Here is a 16397-nt window from a genome sequence, read left to right as displayed (position 1 = left end):
CAACCGGAAGCCGCCATCTTGGATTTCAAGATGGCGTTGATCGACGATTTCCGGTATCCACGTCACCCTGATTCTCGCATATAAACACACAACAGTACCGGATCGGTTCTTGTATTCAAAACATCATCCTTGTGAACACGAACACCGGTACTGGAAAATCAGAACCGCACCGTCTGGAGTGAACTGGTGAACACGGTGCGGTGTTGCTTGCAACTACCAAGCCGAACCGAAAGCAGCACCAAACACTCGGTACAACAGATCAGCACATTGGTTATGATTTAGAAATCCGTACCGGTGCTGTACCGGTGTTTTGTCCATCAATGAGTATTGGAGACATTCTCAAGTCGCAAGGTGCTGGACTTTCGTGTCTGCTATTAAACATCGCGTTAGAAGATGTGAAAAGAAGAACTCGGATAGACACGAGTGGTACGATCTTCAGGAGTCCATCCAGCTTCTTGGCTTCACCGATGACATCCACATCATGACACGGAACTTTGAGACTGTTGGATTACCTGAGACTAGGTGGCTAAACTTCGGTGGTGGACACTCTGACCGTCGGCTTTGGATTTGAGTGGTAGGTTGGTGGGATATGGGCCTTCTTCTTGGCACACACAAAAAAACACATAAGCTCCTTGGGACTCACACAATCGCACTACAACACTACATTTATTGATATTAACAAACTATATTTATTGTTGGCCTCGCAGGACCATCTTGGACCTTGTGCCACTTATTACTAAAATACAAATTCGTATCTAAACCTAATTATCCCAATCCCACTATACGATCGTGGACGTGGTGAATTTCACCAACGAACGGTTCGTAGACCAAATCTCTCGCTCTCAAACAAAATTTATCTCCCGTGAGACTCATCCATATAGAAAGCGAAAGTGATCTGTTGTTGATTGTCGATGACTGGAACAAAGCCACGGTCGAACAATCTACCTTCCTACTTCTACATCATACGGCTGAACAGCTGGCTAATTTGATGATCGCAGTGCTAGGGTAGTCCTCACAGACATCCTCACGCACCCAGAAATATCCGTTTCTGAAATAATAATAAAAGAATCCTCTTCGATTGGGATGGGATAGGGGAAAAGTTTTCCAAATTATTATTCGCTATCGTGGATCGAGTCTGCAACAGGTAATACACAAATCTTTTCGACTGGCCGCTTCATTGCTCCTGATCCAGTTTTGAGTGTAACTACCAGGATGCACCTTGACGATCCGGCCCATCCGCCAGCGCATCGGTGGTTGATTACTGTCCTGAATGATTACCAGCCTTCCGACTTCAATTGCAACAGGTGGATTCTAACGCTTGGATCTGCCTTGCAACTGGCAAAGGCAGTCCATCCATCCCAGAAATGTTGCAACTGTTGCTGAACTAACTGCCAATGTCTTAGACGATTTGTCGGTACCGTTCGAAGATCTTCTTCTGGAAACGATTGTAGGGATGTTCCAACCAAGAAATGAGCTGGAGTTAACGGATCCAGATCATTTGGATCATCGGACATCGGAGTCAGAGGCATAGAATTTAAGCAACCCTCTACTTGAACCAGCAGCGTGTTTATGTCTTCCAGTGTGACTGGGCTATAACCAATGACTCGTAGGAGATGGTGTTTAGCCGATCGTACTGCTGCTTCCCACAGTCCTCCAAAGTGGGGTGCGCTGGGAGGGTTGAAGTGCCATTCAATCCCTTCATCAGCGCAGAACCTAGACACCTGATCTCGATGTTGTCTCTCCTTCCACAATACGAACAGTTCCTGCAGCTGGTTTCGGGCTCCAACGAAATTCGTGCCGTTGTCCGAATACAAATCGGTACACTTTCCTCTACGTGCGATTAAACGTCGGAGTGCTTGCAGAAACCTATCAGTGGACAAGTCAGACACCAGTTCGATGTACACGGCCTTTGTACACATACATACAAAAATGGCTACGTATGCCTTGACAGCAACTCGACGTGGTCCTGGCCGAATATACACCGGCCCAAAGTAATCAACACCAGTTTTTGAGAAAGGGCGAGAAACTGTGACTCTCGATGCAGGTAACTCTCCCATGAATTGCTGCATCAGCTTTGGTTTCAACCTGAAGCACTTTAGGCATTGATGAACTACCTGTCTGGCAACATTTCTTCCTCCTAATGGCCAGAAGCGTTGACGGATCGACCCCAACAAAAGTTGCGGACCAGCGTGAAGCAAACGAAGGTGATATTGCTCAAAGAGCATCTTGGTACAGCGATGACGTGCTGGCAATATCATAGGGTGCTTGGTGGCGTCAGACTCTCTTGAATTCTTCAAACACCCACCAATCCTCAAAATGCCTTCTTCGCAAATAAACGGGCTATACCAGCGCAAGGGTGACCCTCTGGAAACATGTTCATTCCTCCTGACAGCTTTCAGCTCTTCTGGAAACGCTTCTTCCTGGACCTTCCGAATGAGAACGAACTCCGCCTTGCGTAGCTCTTCTGAAGACAGGAATCCAGTCGATCGATTTTCCCTTGAGTTTCGAAGTGACCGCATCAATCGCAACCATATGGTGATGCGCCGAATCAGTACCATGTAGGAAGCTGACTTGGAAATGAACCATTCGTTGAACTCTTCAACCGCTGAAGCTGACAACTGCCGTTCGTCTTTTTTCGTCTTCGTATTCCTCCTCAGGCAGAGTGTCCACTGAGATTGGCCAAGTGTTTCGATCCTGAGCTAGCCAGCTTGGTCCATGCCACCAAAAGTTGTTGTTGAGTATATCTTTCGGTCCGATTCCCCTCGAAACCAAATCTGCCGGATTGTCAGCACCCGCAATGTGCCTCCATTCGCAACCTTCCGTAATCGCCTGGATTTTCGCTACTCTGTTTGCGACGAATACAGACCAATTAGACGGAGAAGCCTGTATCCAGCGAAGAGCACACGTTGAATCTACCCAAAACGTCGTGCGGACAGTAAGTTTGGTAGCCTGTAGAACCTTCTCGAGAACTTGTGCAGCTAACAGTGCACCACAAAGCTCCAATCGTGGAATGGATTGAGATTTCAGAGGAGCTACTTTGGATTTGGAAGTGAGAAGTTGAACCTTGACATTTCCATCCTGATCCTGGCTTCGTATATAGAGGCATCCACCGTATGCCTTCATCGACGCATCCGAGAAGCAGTGAATCTCGATCTGCATGGCTTGAGGAATGATCACACAACGATCTATGCGGATATCGTTGAGGATCGGTAGTTGGATGTGAAATTTTCTCCAAGACTCACCCACCGTCGAAGGTATCGGCTTATCCCAATGTAACCTCTTGCCGTCTTCATCCTCCAAAGTCCACAAAATCTGCATGAAGACCTTAGCAGCTGTAATAGTGGCACCGATGAATCCCAATGGATCAAACAACGTGGCGATGATCGAGAGAACCCGACGTTTTGTGAGTACTTCGTCAGGATTGATAGGCGGAATATCAAACTGAAACCGGAAAACATCGGAATTAGGGAGCCAGGTTAGTCCTAACGCCTTGACGGAAGGGTCTGGATCGAGATTGATTCCTTCGGATGCACGGATCGCAAGATTCTCTTCGGGAACTCCGTGCAAGACTCCTGCACAGTTCGATGCCCATTTTCTGAGCTGAAAACCACCGCTGCTCATCATTCCGTCTAGCTGAATCTGCAGCTTTTTGGCCTCCTCCAGAGTATCGCAGCCCGTGATCACGTCATCCATATACGTATCTTCGGTAACCGCAGCAACTGCCAGTGGATATCGATCGCCTTCGTCCATTACCAACTGGTTGAGTGTGCGAGTTGCTAGGAACGGAGCTGGTTTCGTTCCGTAAGTGACAGTGTTCAGCTCATAAATGCCTACCTCCTCTGATGGTGATGGACGCCAGAAGATGGATTGGAGTGGTCGATCTATGGAAATAACGAAGATCTGGCGGAACATTTTTTCCACGTCAGCGACTAATATGATTTGCTTCGTGCAGCAACGAAGGATTATGGATCGAAGATCTTGCTGTAGTACTGGCCCTACCAGCAATGCATCGTTCAACGACAATCCCGTAGACGTTTTACAAGATGCGTCGAACACCACGCGGACCTTGGTGGTGGTGCTGGCCTCCTTCACCACCGGATGATGTGGAAGAAAACAGCGTTTAATGGATCCTTGTGCTCCTTCGACCTTCCGCATGTGACCTAATTGCACGTTCTTCTCCATAAACGTACTGTTCCCGTAGGTTAGCGTCCTTGGATAGTCTACGCTCGGTACCTTGAAAACGTTGAAATGCGATCTCCATAGATTCGCCCAACCGAGAAATGACGTTTTCGTCTTTGGGTAGGGAAACAGAATAGCGGCCGTCCGCTACACGCTGCACAGTACTCGCAAACATTGCTTCACAGCGGGATTCTTCTGGAGAAAAGTTGTTGATCAACTCAACCTCCTCTATGGACCAAAACCGGGATAGTAGTTCCTCCAAACGATCCGTTGTTGCCATGCTGTAGTTGATTTGCATACTATGGTTGCCTTCGGTATATCCTCCACTGACTACCCAGCCGAAGACTGAATCGTGTAACGCTGGAAGTCGCTCTCCAAGTGAAATTTTCCTACCCATTTCGAAAAAGTCGAAGAATGCTTCTATCCCCAGGACGATATCCACCCCTGAGGATATACAGAACGATGGGTCAGCAAGTTCGATTCCTTCTGGAAGTGTCCAACCGGATGTGTTGATGGTGGTAGTCGGCAGGTTCACCGTAACCTTCGGCAGAACTAGGAAGTTCATTTGGCGTGAATACTCTGATAGCCGTGATCGAACCATTGCTGAGACTTGTTGCTTGACCTTGGTAGCTGCCTGACCAATGCCAAGAACCGAAATATCCACTATTCGGCGAGTTATCTTCAGACGCTGGCTGAGACGCTCTGAGATAAAATTGCTCTCCGATCCAGAGTCTAGAAGAGCTCGAGCTGGAATCCGATTGCCGTCATCATCCTGAACTATGACAGCCGCTGTTGCCAGCAAAACCTTGGATGAGCATTGGTGGGCTGTAACCGAGAAATGACGTTTTCGTCTTTGGGTAGGGAAACAGAATAGCGGCCGTCCGCTCCACGCTGCACAGTACTCGCAAACATTGCTTCACAGCGGGATTCTTCTGGAGAAAAGTTGTTGATCAACTCAACCTCCTCTATGGACCAAAACCGGGATAGTAGTTCCTCCAAACGATCCGTTGTTGCCATGTTGCAGTTGATTTGCATACTATGGTTGCCTTCGGTATATCCTCCACTGACTACCCAGCCGAAGGCTGAATCGTGTAGCTGTCAGTAGCTGCCAGATTAACTACTTGAGGAGTGGAAGAGTAGGCTAAATGTTTCGAGGATTGATTGGATTCCGAAGCTCCCTTGGATACGTTGCTGCCTTTGGTTGATGTCTTGGAGTTGGAGTCCCTATCAGGTTTAAAACAGACCAACGTGTGGTGTCGACCCTTACAATTCCGACACGAGTACTTCGACTGACATTCCTTTGCCTGATGTCCCTGTCTGAAGCAGTTCCTACACAACGAATGAGACCGCAGTAACGAATCCTTATCCGTTACTGACATTCGTTGGAATGTGCCACATTGGAACAGTGGATGATTTCCCGAGCAGGCTAAACAGCGCCATCCGGACGCTTGTACAGTGTTGAGGCTAGTCCTGACTGCAGCGCTCCTTTGCCTTGGTGGTTGTGGCTGATTTGATGATTTCATAGGATCTGCAGTCTTGGATGGTAAGGATTCCAATATGCGAACTCGCCGTTGGAGAAATTCGAGAAGTTCCTTGATGGTGCCCTGTTCCTGGGTCGAAGAAAACCCTTCCCAACCCCGGCGAGTGGACGGATCTAGACGAGACGTCAACAGATTAACCAAGAGGAGATCCTTGTAGTCAACCGGTTGTACAATCTGGTCCAACGTTTGCACAATCTTTTCGAACCCTTCAACTAGACTATGCAACTCGTTAACGGATTCCTTGGATAGGATGGGTAACTTGAGGAGAGATTGGATTTGGCGTTTCTTCAGTTGCTTGCTGTTGTTGCACCGCTTCAACAGCTTAGCCCATGCAACTTGGTAATTGGCAGCGGTGACCTGCAACGAATCGATCAACGTCTTCGGTTCCCCTTGCAGACATCCCTTCAAGTAGTGGAGCTTTTCTACCTCTGGAAGATCCGTCTTCCAGTGGATCAAGGAAGTGAATAAGTCCCCGAAACTCAACCACTCGTCTATCTCGCCGTTGAAAGATTGCAGCTTAATCTGCGGAAGACGAACGTGATCAAGCGTTGCTGTTACTGATGGTTCAGCCCAAGGATGGATTGGTTCAACGATGTAGGTTCCTGCCTCTACCTAGCCTGATCTATTAATATGGATTTTGCTTGATAGTAACGGTCGCTAAACTCCTGTCTTTGTATCTCGAATTCGTCGTTTTCATCGTCGAAGTCATCTTGCGATTTAAGCTCGACGAGAGTAACACCATACCTCTCCCACAGTTCGTCGATTTTCTCCAATCGTAGATTGATCTGAGTAGTAGTCGTTGTTTCCTGGATTTTCTCCGTGAAACGCCAGATATAGTTGAAGGCCAACTCAATCTCCTTCAACTTGGTAATGAGGAGTTTCAGAACCGACTTCCTGGTACACGGCTTCTTGGTAGGCATGATGTTAGCTCGGTATAGTTGATACGGAACGAGAAGAAAAGTGTCGTTGTAGTATACTGTGGTCCCTTGCTTCGGTGGACACACACTATTCTATGTTAACTGACCTTTACAACAAACGATTCCTCCTAAATTGATCCAAAGTCAGCAATCCAATTGACCAAAGCTTCAGTCACGACACAGGTACTTTGTTGGTAATGCTCATTAGCGAATAAGGAACGTATGAAGAGGAGAGGAAACCAGCATGTAGTATTCAAAATTATCCAAACTCGACTGGACATATACTGAGGCAGCTCACCTAGAGAAACTAACAGCTCCACAAGTGTCCAAATCGATCGAATACTTCTACACATCAATCAATGATCAACGTTTGAATGAACTCGCTAGATATCGAAACTCCTATCGTATGATGTCACCAGATGTCGAAACTCCGATAGAATACCAACGAGAATTGGGAGAAGAGGATGAGGAACTAATGTAGTACCACTAGAATCCGACTTCGGCCGGGCATATACTGCGGTCAACTCACCCAGAGAAACCAGCAGCGGTGCAAAATCCAGCAATGAAATTCAAATTCAAAATAAGTGCAATCGCAGTTCGCCTCAGCGAGGAAATCAGGGATGTGTCCCCAAATAATCGTGTATTTTCTGCTGCCAGGCTTCGGCAGACATATACAGAGTTCTATATAGACTCACCCGGACAATAATATGATGGTGCTCCCTCTTCGTTGTCGAAATCCCGTCAAATGCCTTGATCGGATGAACAAGATGGCCACAACCACGGCCGATGGGCGTCGTCACTGATGGCTGGCGGCGCAATGTTGCGTATGTGTTTTAACCGTCACTCACAGCCAAGGATCCTAGCACGTAATAGTACGGACGATCGTGGCAATCGTCTAGGAGTGAAGTACAGGTAATCGTAGTCCGTGGTTGTCCTCAGATGGTGGTCGTCGGATGACCATGGAACCCAAATTGGTCGAAGCGTGGAAAATCCAAGAGAGGTCGAAGAGCAGTGTTAGTTTCAAGAAGTCCAAACTTCGGTAGGACATACACTAAATATTTAATTTACCTGGAGAAACAGGAATCCGTTGCTATGAGTGTCCAGTCCTGGGCGATGTCAAATACGATCCACGAAAGCTGAGTCAAATTCCAAAGACCAGCCAGTTTCGATATCCAAACGGCGCTTAGTCCCAGCGCGCGCTAAGCCTCCAACAATGGATCACCTTTCAGGCAATTGATGAGAGACGAAATGGCTGCTGCCTTATTATGCCTCGCTAATTGTCCCGCGGAACGATGGCGAAACTCCTTTCTTTCGCGGTACACAATGGTGTGATGGATGTGTGGTCTGGCCTATTCCATCCGTCGATCGAGCGTTTAGGGTCTTGACACGGTCCGGCTCGAAGGACCAATTATGTTGGATTACCTGAGACTAGGTGGCTAAACTTCGGTGGTGGACACTCTGACCGTCGGCTTTGGATTTGAGTGGTAGGTTGGTGGGATATGGGCCTTCTTCTTGGCACACAAAAAAAACACATAAGCTCCTTGGGACTCACACAATCGCACTACAACACTACATTTATTGACATTAACAAACTATATTTATTGTTGGCCTCGCAGGACCATCTTCGACCTTGTGCCACTTATTACTAAAATACAAATTCGTATCTAAACCTAATTATCCCAATCCCACTATACGATCGTGGACGTGGTGAATTTCACCAACGAACGGTTCGTAGACCAAATCTCTCGCTCTCAAACAAAATTTATCTCCCGTGAGACTCATCCATATAGAAAGCGAAAGTGATCTGTTGTTGATTGTCGATGACTGGAACAAAGCCATGGTCGAACAATCTAACTTCCTACTTCTACATCATACGGCTGAACAGCTGGCTAATTTGATGAACGCAGTGCTAGGGTAGTCCTCACAGACAGAGACGATGGCGGAAACGTACATCAGACTGAAGGCTAAAGCTAGGCGGATTGAAAGAAATAAATGAGAGGAAGAGGTCTAGGGAAGACAATGTTAGCTCCCACCCCGAGTTCAGATTGACGGTAAAGAACTCGAGGTGGTCGACGATTTCTTGTTTTTGGGATCACTGGTGACCGCCGAAAATGATACCAGCAGAGAAATTCAAAGACGCATTATGGCAGGCAATCGTGCCTACGTTGATCGAATAAAATTCGCCGCTGTACGAAGTTGACTATCTACAAGACGATGATTAGATAGGTGGTCCTCTAGGTGCTGCGTACCATCTACGGTGGAGTGCAGATAAATGACGAAACGTGGAGCCGGCGAATGAACCACGAATTGCGGCAGCAGCTGGGAGAACCATCCATCGTCCACATTGCGAAAATTGAGTGACTACGGTGGGCTGCACACGTCGTAAGAATGCTGGATGACGACCCAGTGAAAAGGCGACCTAGTAGAAGACAACATGCGGACCCTTCCCAGACTACGAGGCTGGCGACGTGTGGCCATGGATCGAGTAGAGTGGAGAGGACTTTCGGGCAGCAGACGACAACAAGGCCTTAGCCTGATTGGTAAGGTAAAGTTGTTGCAAATATTGGACGGTAATTGTAGGTATATGTTGCTAACGGAGTCTTCTTCTATTTTGATAACTTCAGAAGGTGGCATCGGCATTTTGGGTCTGCTAATAGTTGTAAATATTTTGTAAGAAATAAAAGACCCATACATATTTCTAACTGATAATGATTTGCAATTTTATGAGCAGGTATAAGATCTATTAAAACACGTGGAGTTTACATCTGCCCGATAGAATTTCCCCTAGTAGCACGCTTGTCTCTAATCGGTTGTGAAAACTTCTATACGACTTATTTCAGTCATAAACAAGTCGCTGCAACTTATTGAAGTGGAAGTGTGCTACTCGGGTCATAATATTGACAGCTTCTATATAAATATACGAGTTAAACACGAACCTTCCCCGGACTTATCCTCTGGAGGGCCGCCTGACGCAGCTAAAGGAGTATGCGCCCGCATCGAGATAGCGCAGTCAGCACCAACGCAGCAGGATGACATCGGACACCTTGCCAGACCCAGGAATTCCAGCCAGTCGGACAACGTGACGATCGGACCATCGTTGCTAGGTGCCAAGTTAGCACTTTTGGGGCAAAAGGCAGGGCAGTTAGGTCTTTGATTAAAACTGAATAAATCACTTCGTATCCAGTAGTCAGACCGTGTAGTTCGTGTGTTCTTTTTTTAAAAAGAACCTCCCGATAGATGAAAACTTAAGTTACGTTCCATAATTTTCATTCACATACAAATAACATGAAAAGCGTTTTAAACAAAACGGAATATCACTTAAAAGTTACCTGTTTTCCAGTAGTATTTACCCCAATTTCACGTAAACAGTACGCGGAAATCAGGTCTAATTTATCTGATTAGTCACGTAGATAATCGAAGCTGAATTTTGCTCAGTTACATGCGAAGCTTTTGGCTCCGTAAAGATTTATCAAGACAGTTGAGCATTAATACCAAACAAATGAAAACCTTATTCATTGCTATAAATGATCGCCAAATGGTTTCTGCAACAGGAAAATTATCCGTTCCAATTTAAGTGCCGAACCAAGCGGTTCAATTTGTAGGCAGGTTGGTTTTCTGATATTCAATGCATTCCTAAGTCACACTATCCAGCTGGCCAAAGAGTAGTGGCGAATGAACCAATTTTCCCAAGCGATGCTCACCCTGCGACGGGGGACGTGAAATTAGGCCTGCCGAAAGTTGTGCAAAATATGGACCGCACAATGCCCGAAGGTAAGCGGTGGAAGGACATTTGTAAAACCGCTCACGAGTTTCCATGCGGCTTTCATTCCGGGAAGAGTGGGCAATGTACAGTCAGGAATCCTTATTGCCGGATTCCTTATTGCCGGTATCTCTTATTGCCGGATCCTTATTGCCGGGCTATCCGCGAATAAGGATACCCACAGCTTATGGGATTTTCACTAATGGGGGCTGTAGTGGATTATCTCATTTGTTTCAATACATAAAGCTATACTGTCTTCGACAAAGTTGCTGTACTGGGTTAGACCAACAAGCCTGTGCCATTGGATTCGGGTTAATTGAGAACTACGCCGCTAGAGGCGCTTCACTTTTATGTTACTTATGACGGGCGCTATAATATATGGATCATATTTCCAACATAGAATATTTCGTGATCCTGACCATATAGAAAGTTACTGTCTTCAGCAAAGTTGGGCAGGTGATCAGGTCCTTTTGGATGTTGGCCATATTAGTTCAGAACTCTCTCACTACGCACCGCTAGTGTGCATGTGCAATTCTTATATAAACTGTATCTCGAGAGCCTGGCCATATAGAAAGTTGCTGTTTTGAGCAAAGTTGTGCAGGTGAGCAAGTCCTTTCGGATGATGTTCATATTAGTTCAGAACACGCTCACTACGCGGCGCTAGTGTGCAAGTGAATTTCCTGTATAAGCTGTATCTCGAGAACCTGGCCATATAGAAGGTTACTGTCTTCAGCAAAGTTGTTCAGATGATTAAGTCCTTTCGGATGATCGTCATATTATTTCAGAACTCTCACACTACGCGGCGCTAGTGTACACATGAACTTCTTAATATGTTATGTCTCCAAAGCTTGTCCATATAAGATGTTGCTGTGCAATGTGAGAACAGGAACCAGAAAAGGGATGACGTGTAGAGGCCGGAAATCGATGTCAGATGCCATTTTGGAATCCAAGATGGCGGTCATCGGTTCAAGAAAAACTGTCAAATACCCTACAATATGGATATTTTTGGAAAGGGGACGACGTGTAGAGGCCGGAAATCGATGCCAGACGTCATTTTGGAATCCAAGGTGGCGGCCATAGGGTCAAGAAAACTGTCAAATACCCTATAATACGGGTATTTCCAGAGAGGGAACGACGTGTAGAGGCTAGAAATCGATGCCAGACGCCATTTTGGAATCCAAGATGGCGACCATCGGGTCAAGAAAAACTGTCAAATACCCTACAATATGGGTATTTCCGGATAAGGAACGACGTGTAGAGACCGAAAATCGATGCCAGACGTCATTTTGGAATCCAAGATGGCGGCCATAGCGTCAAGAAAAACTGTCAAATACCCTATAATACGGGTATTTCCAGAGAGGGAACGACGTGTAGAGGCCAGAAATCGATGCCAGACGCCATTTTGGAATCCAAGATGGCGACCATCGGGTCAAGAAAAACTGTCAAATACCCTACAATATGGGTATTTCCGGATAAGGAACGACGTGTAGGGACCGAAAATCGATGTCAGACGCCATTTTGGAATCCAAGATGGTTGCCATCGTTTCAAGAAAAACTGTAAAATACCCAACAACATGGGTATTTTCGGATAGGAGATGACGTCTAGGGACCGGAAATCGATGTCAGATGCCATTTTGGAATCCAAGATGGCGACCATAGGTTCAAGAAAAACTGTCAAATACCCTACAATATGGATATTTTTGGAAGGAGACGAAGTGTAGAGGCCGGAAATAGATGCCAGACGACATTTTGGGATCCAAGATGGTGGCCATCAGTTTAAGAAAAACTGTCAAATACACTACAATTTGGGAATTTCCGAAAATGGACGACGTGTAGAGGCCAGATATAGATTCCAGACGCTATTTTGGAATCCAATATGGCGGCAACATGTTTTCCATGGTCACTAGAGTGTTTCAGCGTTATATGGAAAAAAAAGTCAAAGTCTGGAATTTCAAACGCTACCCTCTGGAATGGTAGTTTGGGGGGTCAGAATCACCCTGCCAAAATTTGAAGTCATTTGGTTCCCGGGAACCCCTCGCTCAAACGGCTTGAAGTTTGTATGGGGAAAATCGACAAAATGTATGGGGGAGCGAGCCACTTTCACATTCGCGGCTCTAGGTGGCGCTGTAGTGGGTCGATTTTCTTCGTGTACAAAATGTATCACTTTTGGAGTATTGGGAACATCTTGGCTCAAGACCGTATGTGAATCCGAGTTACCCCCGAAAAGTTATTAGCGTTTCAAACGAACACCACCTGCTTTACTTCTGCGCTTCTGTAAGAGATGAACTAGCCTATGGCTAAAAATCTCTATAATAAAGTATTAAAAAAAAAAAAAAAACTTCTGCGCTTGTGCAGTTTTTATTTTTACGGACAGGTATACGAATAGCAATGTTTGCATAGGTATAACTTTTTTGTTTAACCATGAAATTGGTTGAAATTTTCACAGTGAGTAGAAAAATGTTCGAAATTATGGTCTACTAAAAATTGGAAAAAATTGGCCAAGTGGTTCCGGTTTTATTCCGAGTTTCCGAGAGGCCATCGGGGGGAGAAAAGGTACCAGTCGTCTACAACAAGGTGGTGCTGAAAATCCACAGCAACAGGCATCTATGGGAAGTGCTGATTAATATTTTAACAAAATCAACCCATAACCTGGTTCTAAATAATGAGCGTCCACCGGAAGGCCTTCCGATGACCTGGATCAACCTTAATCTGGATTATTATGTATTTTTGATCAAAGTAGGCCTTGATTATTCTCTGCAACTATATGAAATGTAGTAAATTCATGATTTTAGATATATAAGCGTTTCAATGGCTCCAAGTGGTCACCAGGTGATCCGCCGGAAGATCCGAAACATCCGTAAAATTTAGTGATACATAAATTCGATCAAAGTAGGCCTTGATTTTCTCTGCAACAATGAGAAATGTTGTAAAATGGTGATTTTTGATATGTTAGCTGTTCAATGGCTCCGAGTTATCACCAGATGGTCCACTGGTAGATACGGAACATCCGTAAAATTGATTGCTGTGTAAATTTGATCAAAGTAGGCCTTGATTTTCCTCCGCAATTATATGGAATACAGTAAAATTGTGATTTCTGAAATATTAGCTGGTCATTGGCTCCAAATGGTCACCAGATGACCCACCGAAAGATCTGGAACATCCGTAAAATTGGTTGCTTAGTAAATTTCATTAAAGTTTGCCTTGATTTTTAATTGCAACTGTATATAATGTAGTAATATTATGATTTTTTTTTATATATTAGCTGTTCACTGGCTCCAAGTGGCTCGCCGAAAGATCCAGAACACCCGTAAAATGTATTGCTGCGCAAATTTGATTAAAGCAGGCCTTGATTTTGCTCTGCAACTACGTGAAATGTTGTAAAATGGTGATTTTTGTTATATTAGCGGTTCAATTGTTACGAGTGGTCACGACATAACCCGCTGGAAGATCCGGAAAATCTTATAAATTTATTGCTGTGTAAATTTGATCAAAGTAGGCCTTGATTTTACTCTGCAACTATGTGGAGTGTAGTAAAATGGTGATTTTAGATACATTAGCTGTTCAATGGCTCTGAGGAGTCACCAGATGGTCCGTGAGAAGATCCGGAACATCCGTAAAATTGATTTTTGTGTAAATTTTATCAAAGCAGGCAACAACAACAACTGCAACCATCTTGGTTTCCAAAATGGCGTCTGACATCGATTTCCGGCCTCTACACGTCGTTCCCTATCCGGAAATACCCATATTGTAGGGTATTTGACAGTTTTTCTTGACCCGATGGTCGCCATCTTGGATTCCAAAATGGCGACTGGCATCGATATCCGGCCTCTACACGTCGTTCTTTTTCCGGAAATACCCGTATTATAGGGTATTTGACAGTTTTTCTTGACCCGATGGCCACCATCTTGGATTCCAAAATGACGTCTAGCAACGATTTCCAGCCTCTACACGTCATCCCCTTTCCAAAAATATCCATATTGTACGGTATTTGACAGTTTTTCTTGAACCGATGGCCGCCATCTTGGATTCCAACATGGCATCTGACATCGATTTCCGGCCTCTACACATCATCCTTTTTCCGGTTCCTGTTCTCACATTGCACAGCAACATCTTATATGGACAAGCTTTGGAGTCATAACATATTAAGAAAGTTCATGTGCACACTAGCGCCGCGTAGTGTGAGGGTTCTGAAATAATATGACCATCATCCGAAAGGACTTAGTGACCTGAACAACTTTTCTCAAGACAGTAACCTTCTATATGGCCAGGTTCTCGAGATACAGCTTATACAGGAAATTTACTTGCTCACTAGCGCCGCGTAGTGAGTGTGTTTTGAACTAATATGACCATCATTCGAAAGGACTTGATCACCTGCACAACTTTGCTCAAGACAGTAACCTTCTATATGGCCAGGTTCTCGAGATACAGCTAATACAGGAAATTCACTTGCACACTAGCGCCGCGTAGTGAGCGTGTTCTGAACTAATATGAACATCATCCGAAAGGACTTGCTCACCTGCACAACTTTGCTGAAAACAGCAACTTTCTATATGGCCAGGCTCTCGAGATACAGTTTATATAGGAATTGCACATGCACACTAGCGCTGAATAGTGAGAGAGTTCTGAACTAATATGGCCACCATCCAAAAGGACTTGATCACCTGCACAACTTTGCTGAAAACAGCAACTTTCTATATAGCCAGGCTCTCGAGATACAGTTTATATAGGAATTGCACATGCACACTAGCGCTGCGTAGTGAGAGAGTTCTGAACTAATATGGCCACCTTCCGAAAGGACTTGGTCACCTGAACAACTTTGCTCAAGACAGTAACTTTCTATATGGTCAGGATCACGAAATATTCTATGTTGGAAATATGATCCATATATTATAGCGCCCGTCATAAGTAACATAAAAGTGAAGCGCCTCTAGCGGCGTAGTTCTCAATTAACCCGAATCCAATGGCACAGGCTTGTTGGTCTAACCCAGTACAGCAACTTTGTCGAAGACAGTATAGCTTTATGTATTGAAACAAATGAGATAATCCACTACAGCCCCCATTAGTGAAAATCCCATAAGCTGTGGGTATCCTTATTCGCGGTTCCTTATTCACGCCCCCGTTACCCCGGCAATAAGGATTCCTGACTGTAATTTACATTCCCCACCAGGAAAACCAAATGCAATCGCGGTGAGCATTGTTAAGTGAGCAAACTCCGAGGGGTGACTCAATGGCGAAATTAATTCCACGTGCGTGCGGTGCGGAATTGCAACTGGCGTGTGAAAATACAGTTTAGATTGAGATTCCTAAGGTCCGCCCGTTCTGTGCCCGGGGGCAATTTTCCCAGAATTTGAAACGAATGGTCTTTGGTACTGGCATCGTTTTCACGCAGTTCGCTGATGCAATTTTCCATTTTCTGTGAGTGCGATTGCTTTTCGTACCGGAGCGGTTGATTGCCATCTCAGCTTGCTTGCTGATGGGGACAGCAGCGGTCATATCTGGGCTATAGTTTCCAATCGGGAAAAATGCCATTTCATTATGCTTCGTCAGGTTCCACGTATTTCAACGCAGCAGGCCGAGTGAAGAACTTTTTTCGAATGCACTTTCGAATGGAATTTGAAAGCGATCGTTGCATAGAACTGCTGACGCCACTGACGGAGGTCCTCTTGCGTAGCTAGAAACATTGCAAAGTTCACGTAGTCGAGCCATTCTGCCGTTCTGGTTTCGAATGACGTCAGGCGGTTTGAATATCCAGAACGACACGGAAAGTCCCATTCGAATGCCTCCGGGCTGGAGAATGGAATGCTACTACTCGACACCGGCCAGTTGTATGAATAGTTGTTGTTAATTAAATCTAAAACGTCTCTCTGCTGTCGCAATTGTCCGTCGGAAGGGGAAATGGTACCAATTTTGTGCGATTGTGTGTTCGTAATGTTGCCATTTTTAGGACGACCACTTGACCGTGTGGCTTACCTTTTATTGGAGGCATAATTAAATCGAATC

At 45.3% G+C, this 16397-nt stretch overlaps 2 protein-coding genes across 2 annotated transcripts; both read right to left on the bottom strand.

Moving 5' to 3' along the window:
* Positions 1 to 2598: 2598 nt before the first annotated feature.
* Positions 2599 to 5196, bottom strand: LOC135708974 (uncharacterized). Its single transcript, XM_065231169.1, has 3 exons — positions 5082 to 5196; positions 4573 to 5004; positions 2599 to 4220 (listed from the first exon to the last, which is right to left on the bottom strand). The coding sequence occupies exons 1-3, from the start codon at positions 5194 to 5196 to the stop codon at positions 2599 to 2601; spliced, it is 2169 nt and encodes a 722-aa protein (XP_065087241.1).
* Positions 5197 to 5246: 50 nt separating this feature from the next.
* On the bottom strand, positions 5247 to 6640 carry LOC135708973 (uncharacterized). Its single transcript, XM_065231168.1, has 2 exons — positions 6362 to 6640; positions 5247 to 6242 (listed from the first exon to the last, which is right to left on the bottom strand). Exons 1-2 carry the CDS (start codon positions 6638 to 6640, stop codon positions 5247 to 5249), a joined length of 1275 nt encoding a protein of 424 aa, XP_065087240.1.
* Between the last annotated feature and the right edge of the window lie 9757 nt (positions 6641 to 16397).

Source organism: Ochlerotatus camptorhynchus, unplaced genomic scaffold (genome assembly GCF_037179485.1).
Source record: "Ochlerotatus camptorhynchus isolate MF236.1 unplaced genomic scaffold, CSIRO-AGI_Acam_v1.1 ptg000343l, whole genome shotgun sequence".
Lineage (NCBI taxonomy): Eukaryota > Metazoa > Arthropoda > Insecta > Diptera > Culicidae > Ochlerotatus > Ochlerotatus camptorhynchus.
This window is presented reverse-complemented; position numbering and strand designations above follow the sequence as displayed.

What these genes read in the sequence shown, in the direction of transcription:
- LOC135708973 (XM_065231168.1), bottom strand. Translation starts at nt 6,640, where the DNA reads ATGCCTACCAAGAAGCCGTGTACCAGGAAGTCGGTTCTGAAACTCCTC. An exon ending in TTAGCGACCGTTACTATCAA is followed by an intron (nt 6,243 to 6,361) that starts GCAAAATCCATA and finishes CGTCTTCCGCAG; the next exon opens with ATTAAGCTGCAATCTTTCAA.
- LOC135708974 (XM_065231169.1), bottom strand. Translation starts at nt 5,196, where the DNA reads ATGGCAACAACGGATCGTTTGGAGGAACTACTATCCCGGTTTTGGTCC. An exon ending in CTGTGAAGCAATGTTTGCGA is followed by an intron (nt 5,005 to 5,081) that starts GTACTGTGCAGC and finishes TCTCGGTTACAG; the next exon opens with CCCACCAATGCTCATCCAAG. An exon ending in CTTCGACTTTTTCGAAATGG is followed by an intron (nt 4,221 to 4,572) that starts GTAGGAAAATTT and finishes TACCGAGCGTAG; the next exon opens with ACTATCCAAGGACGCTAACC.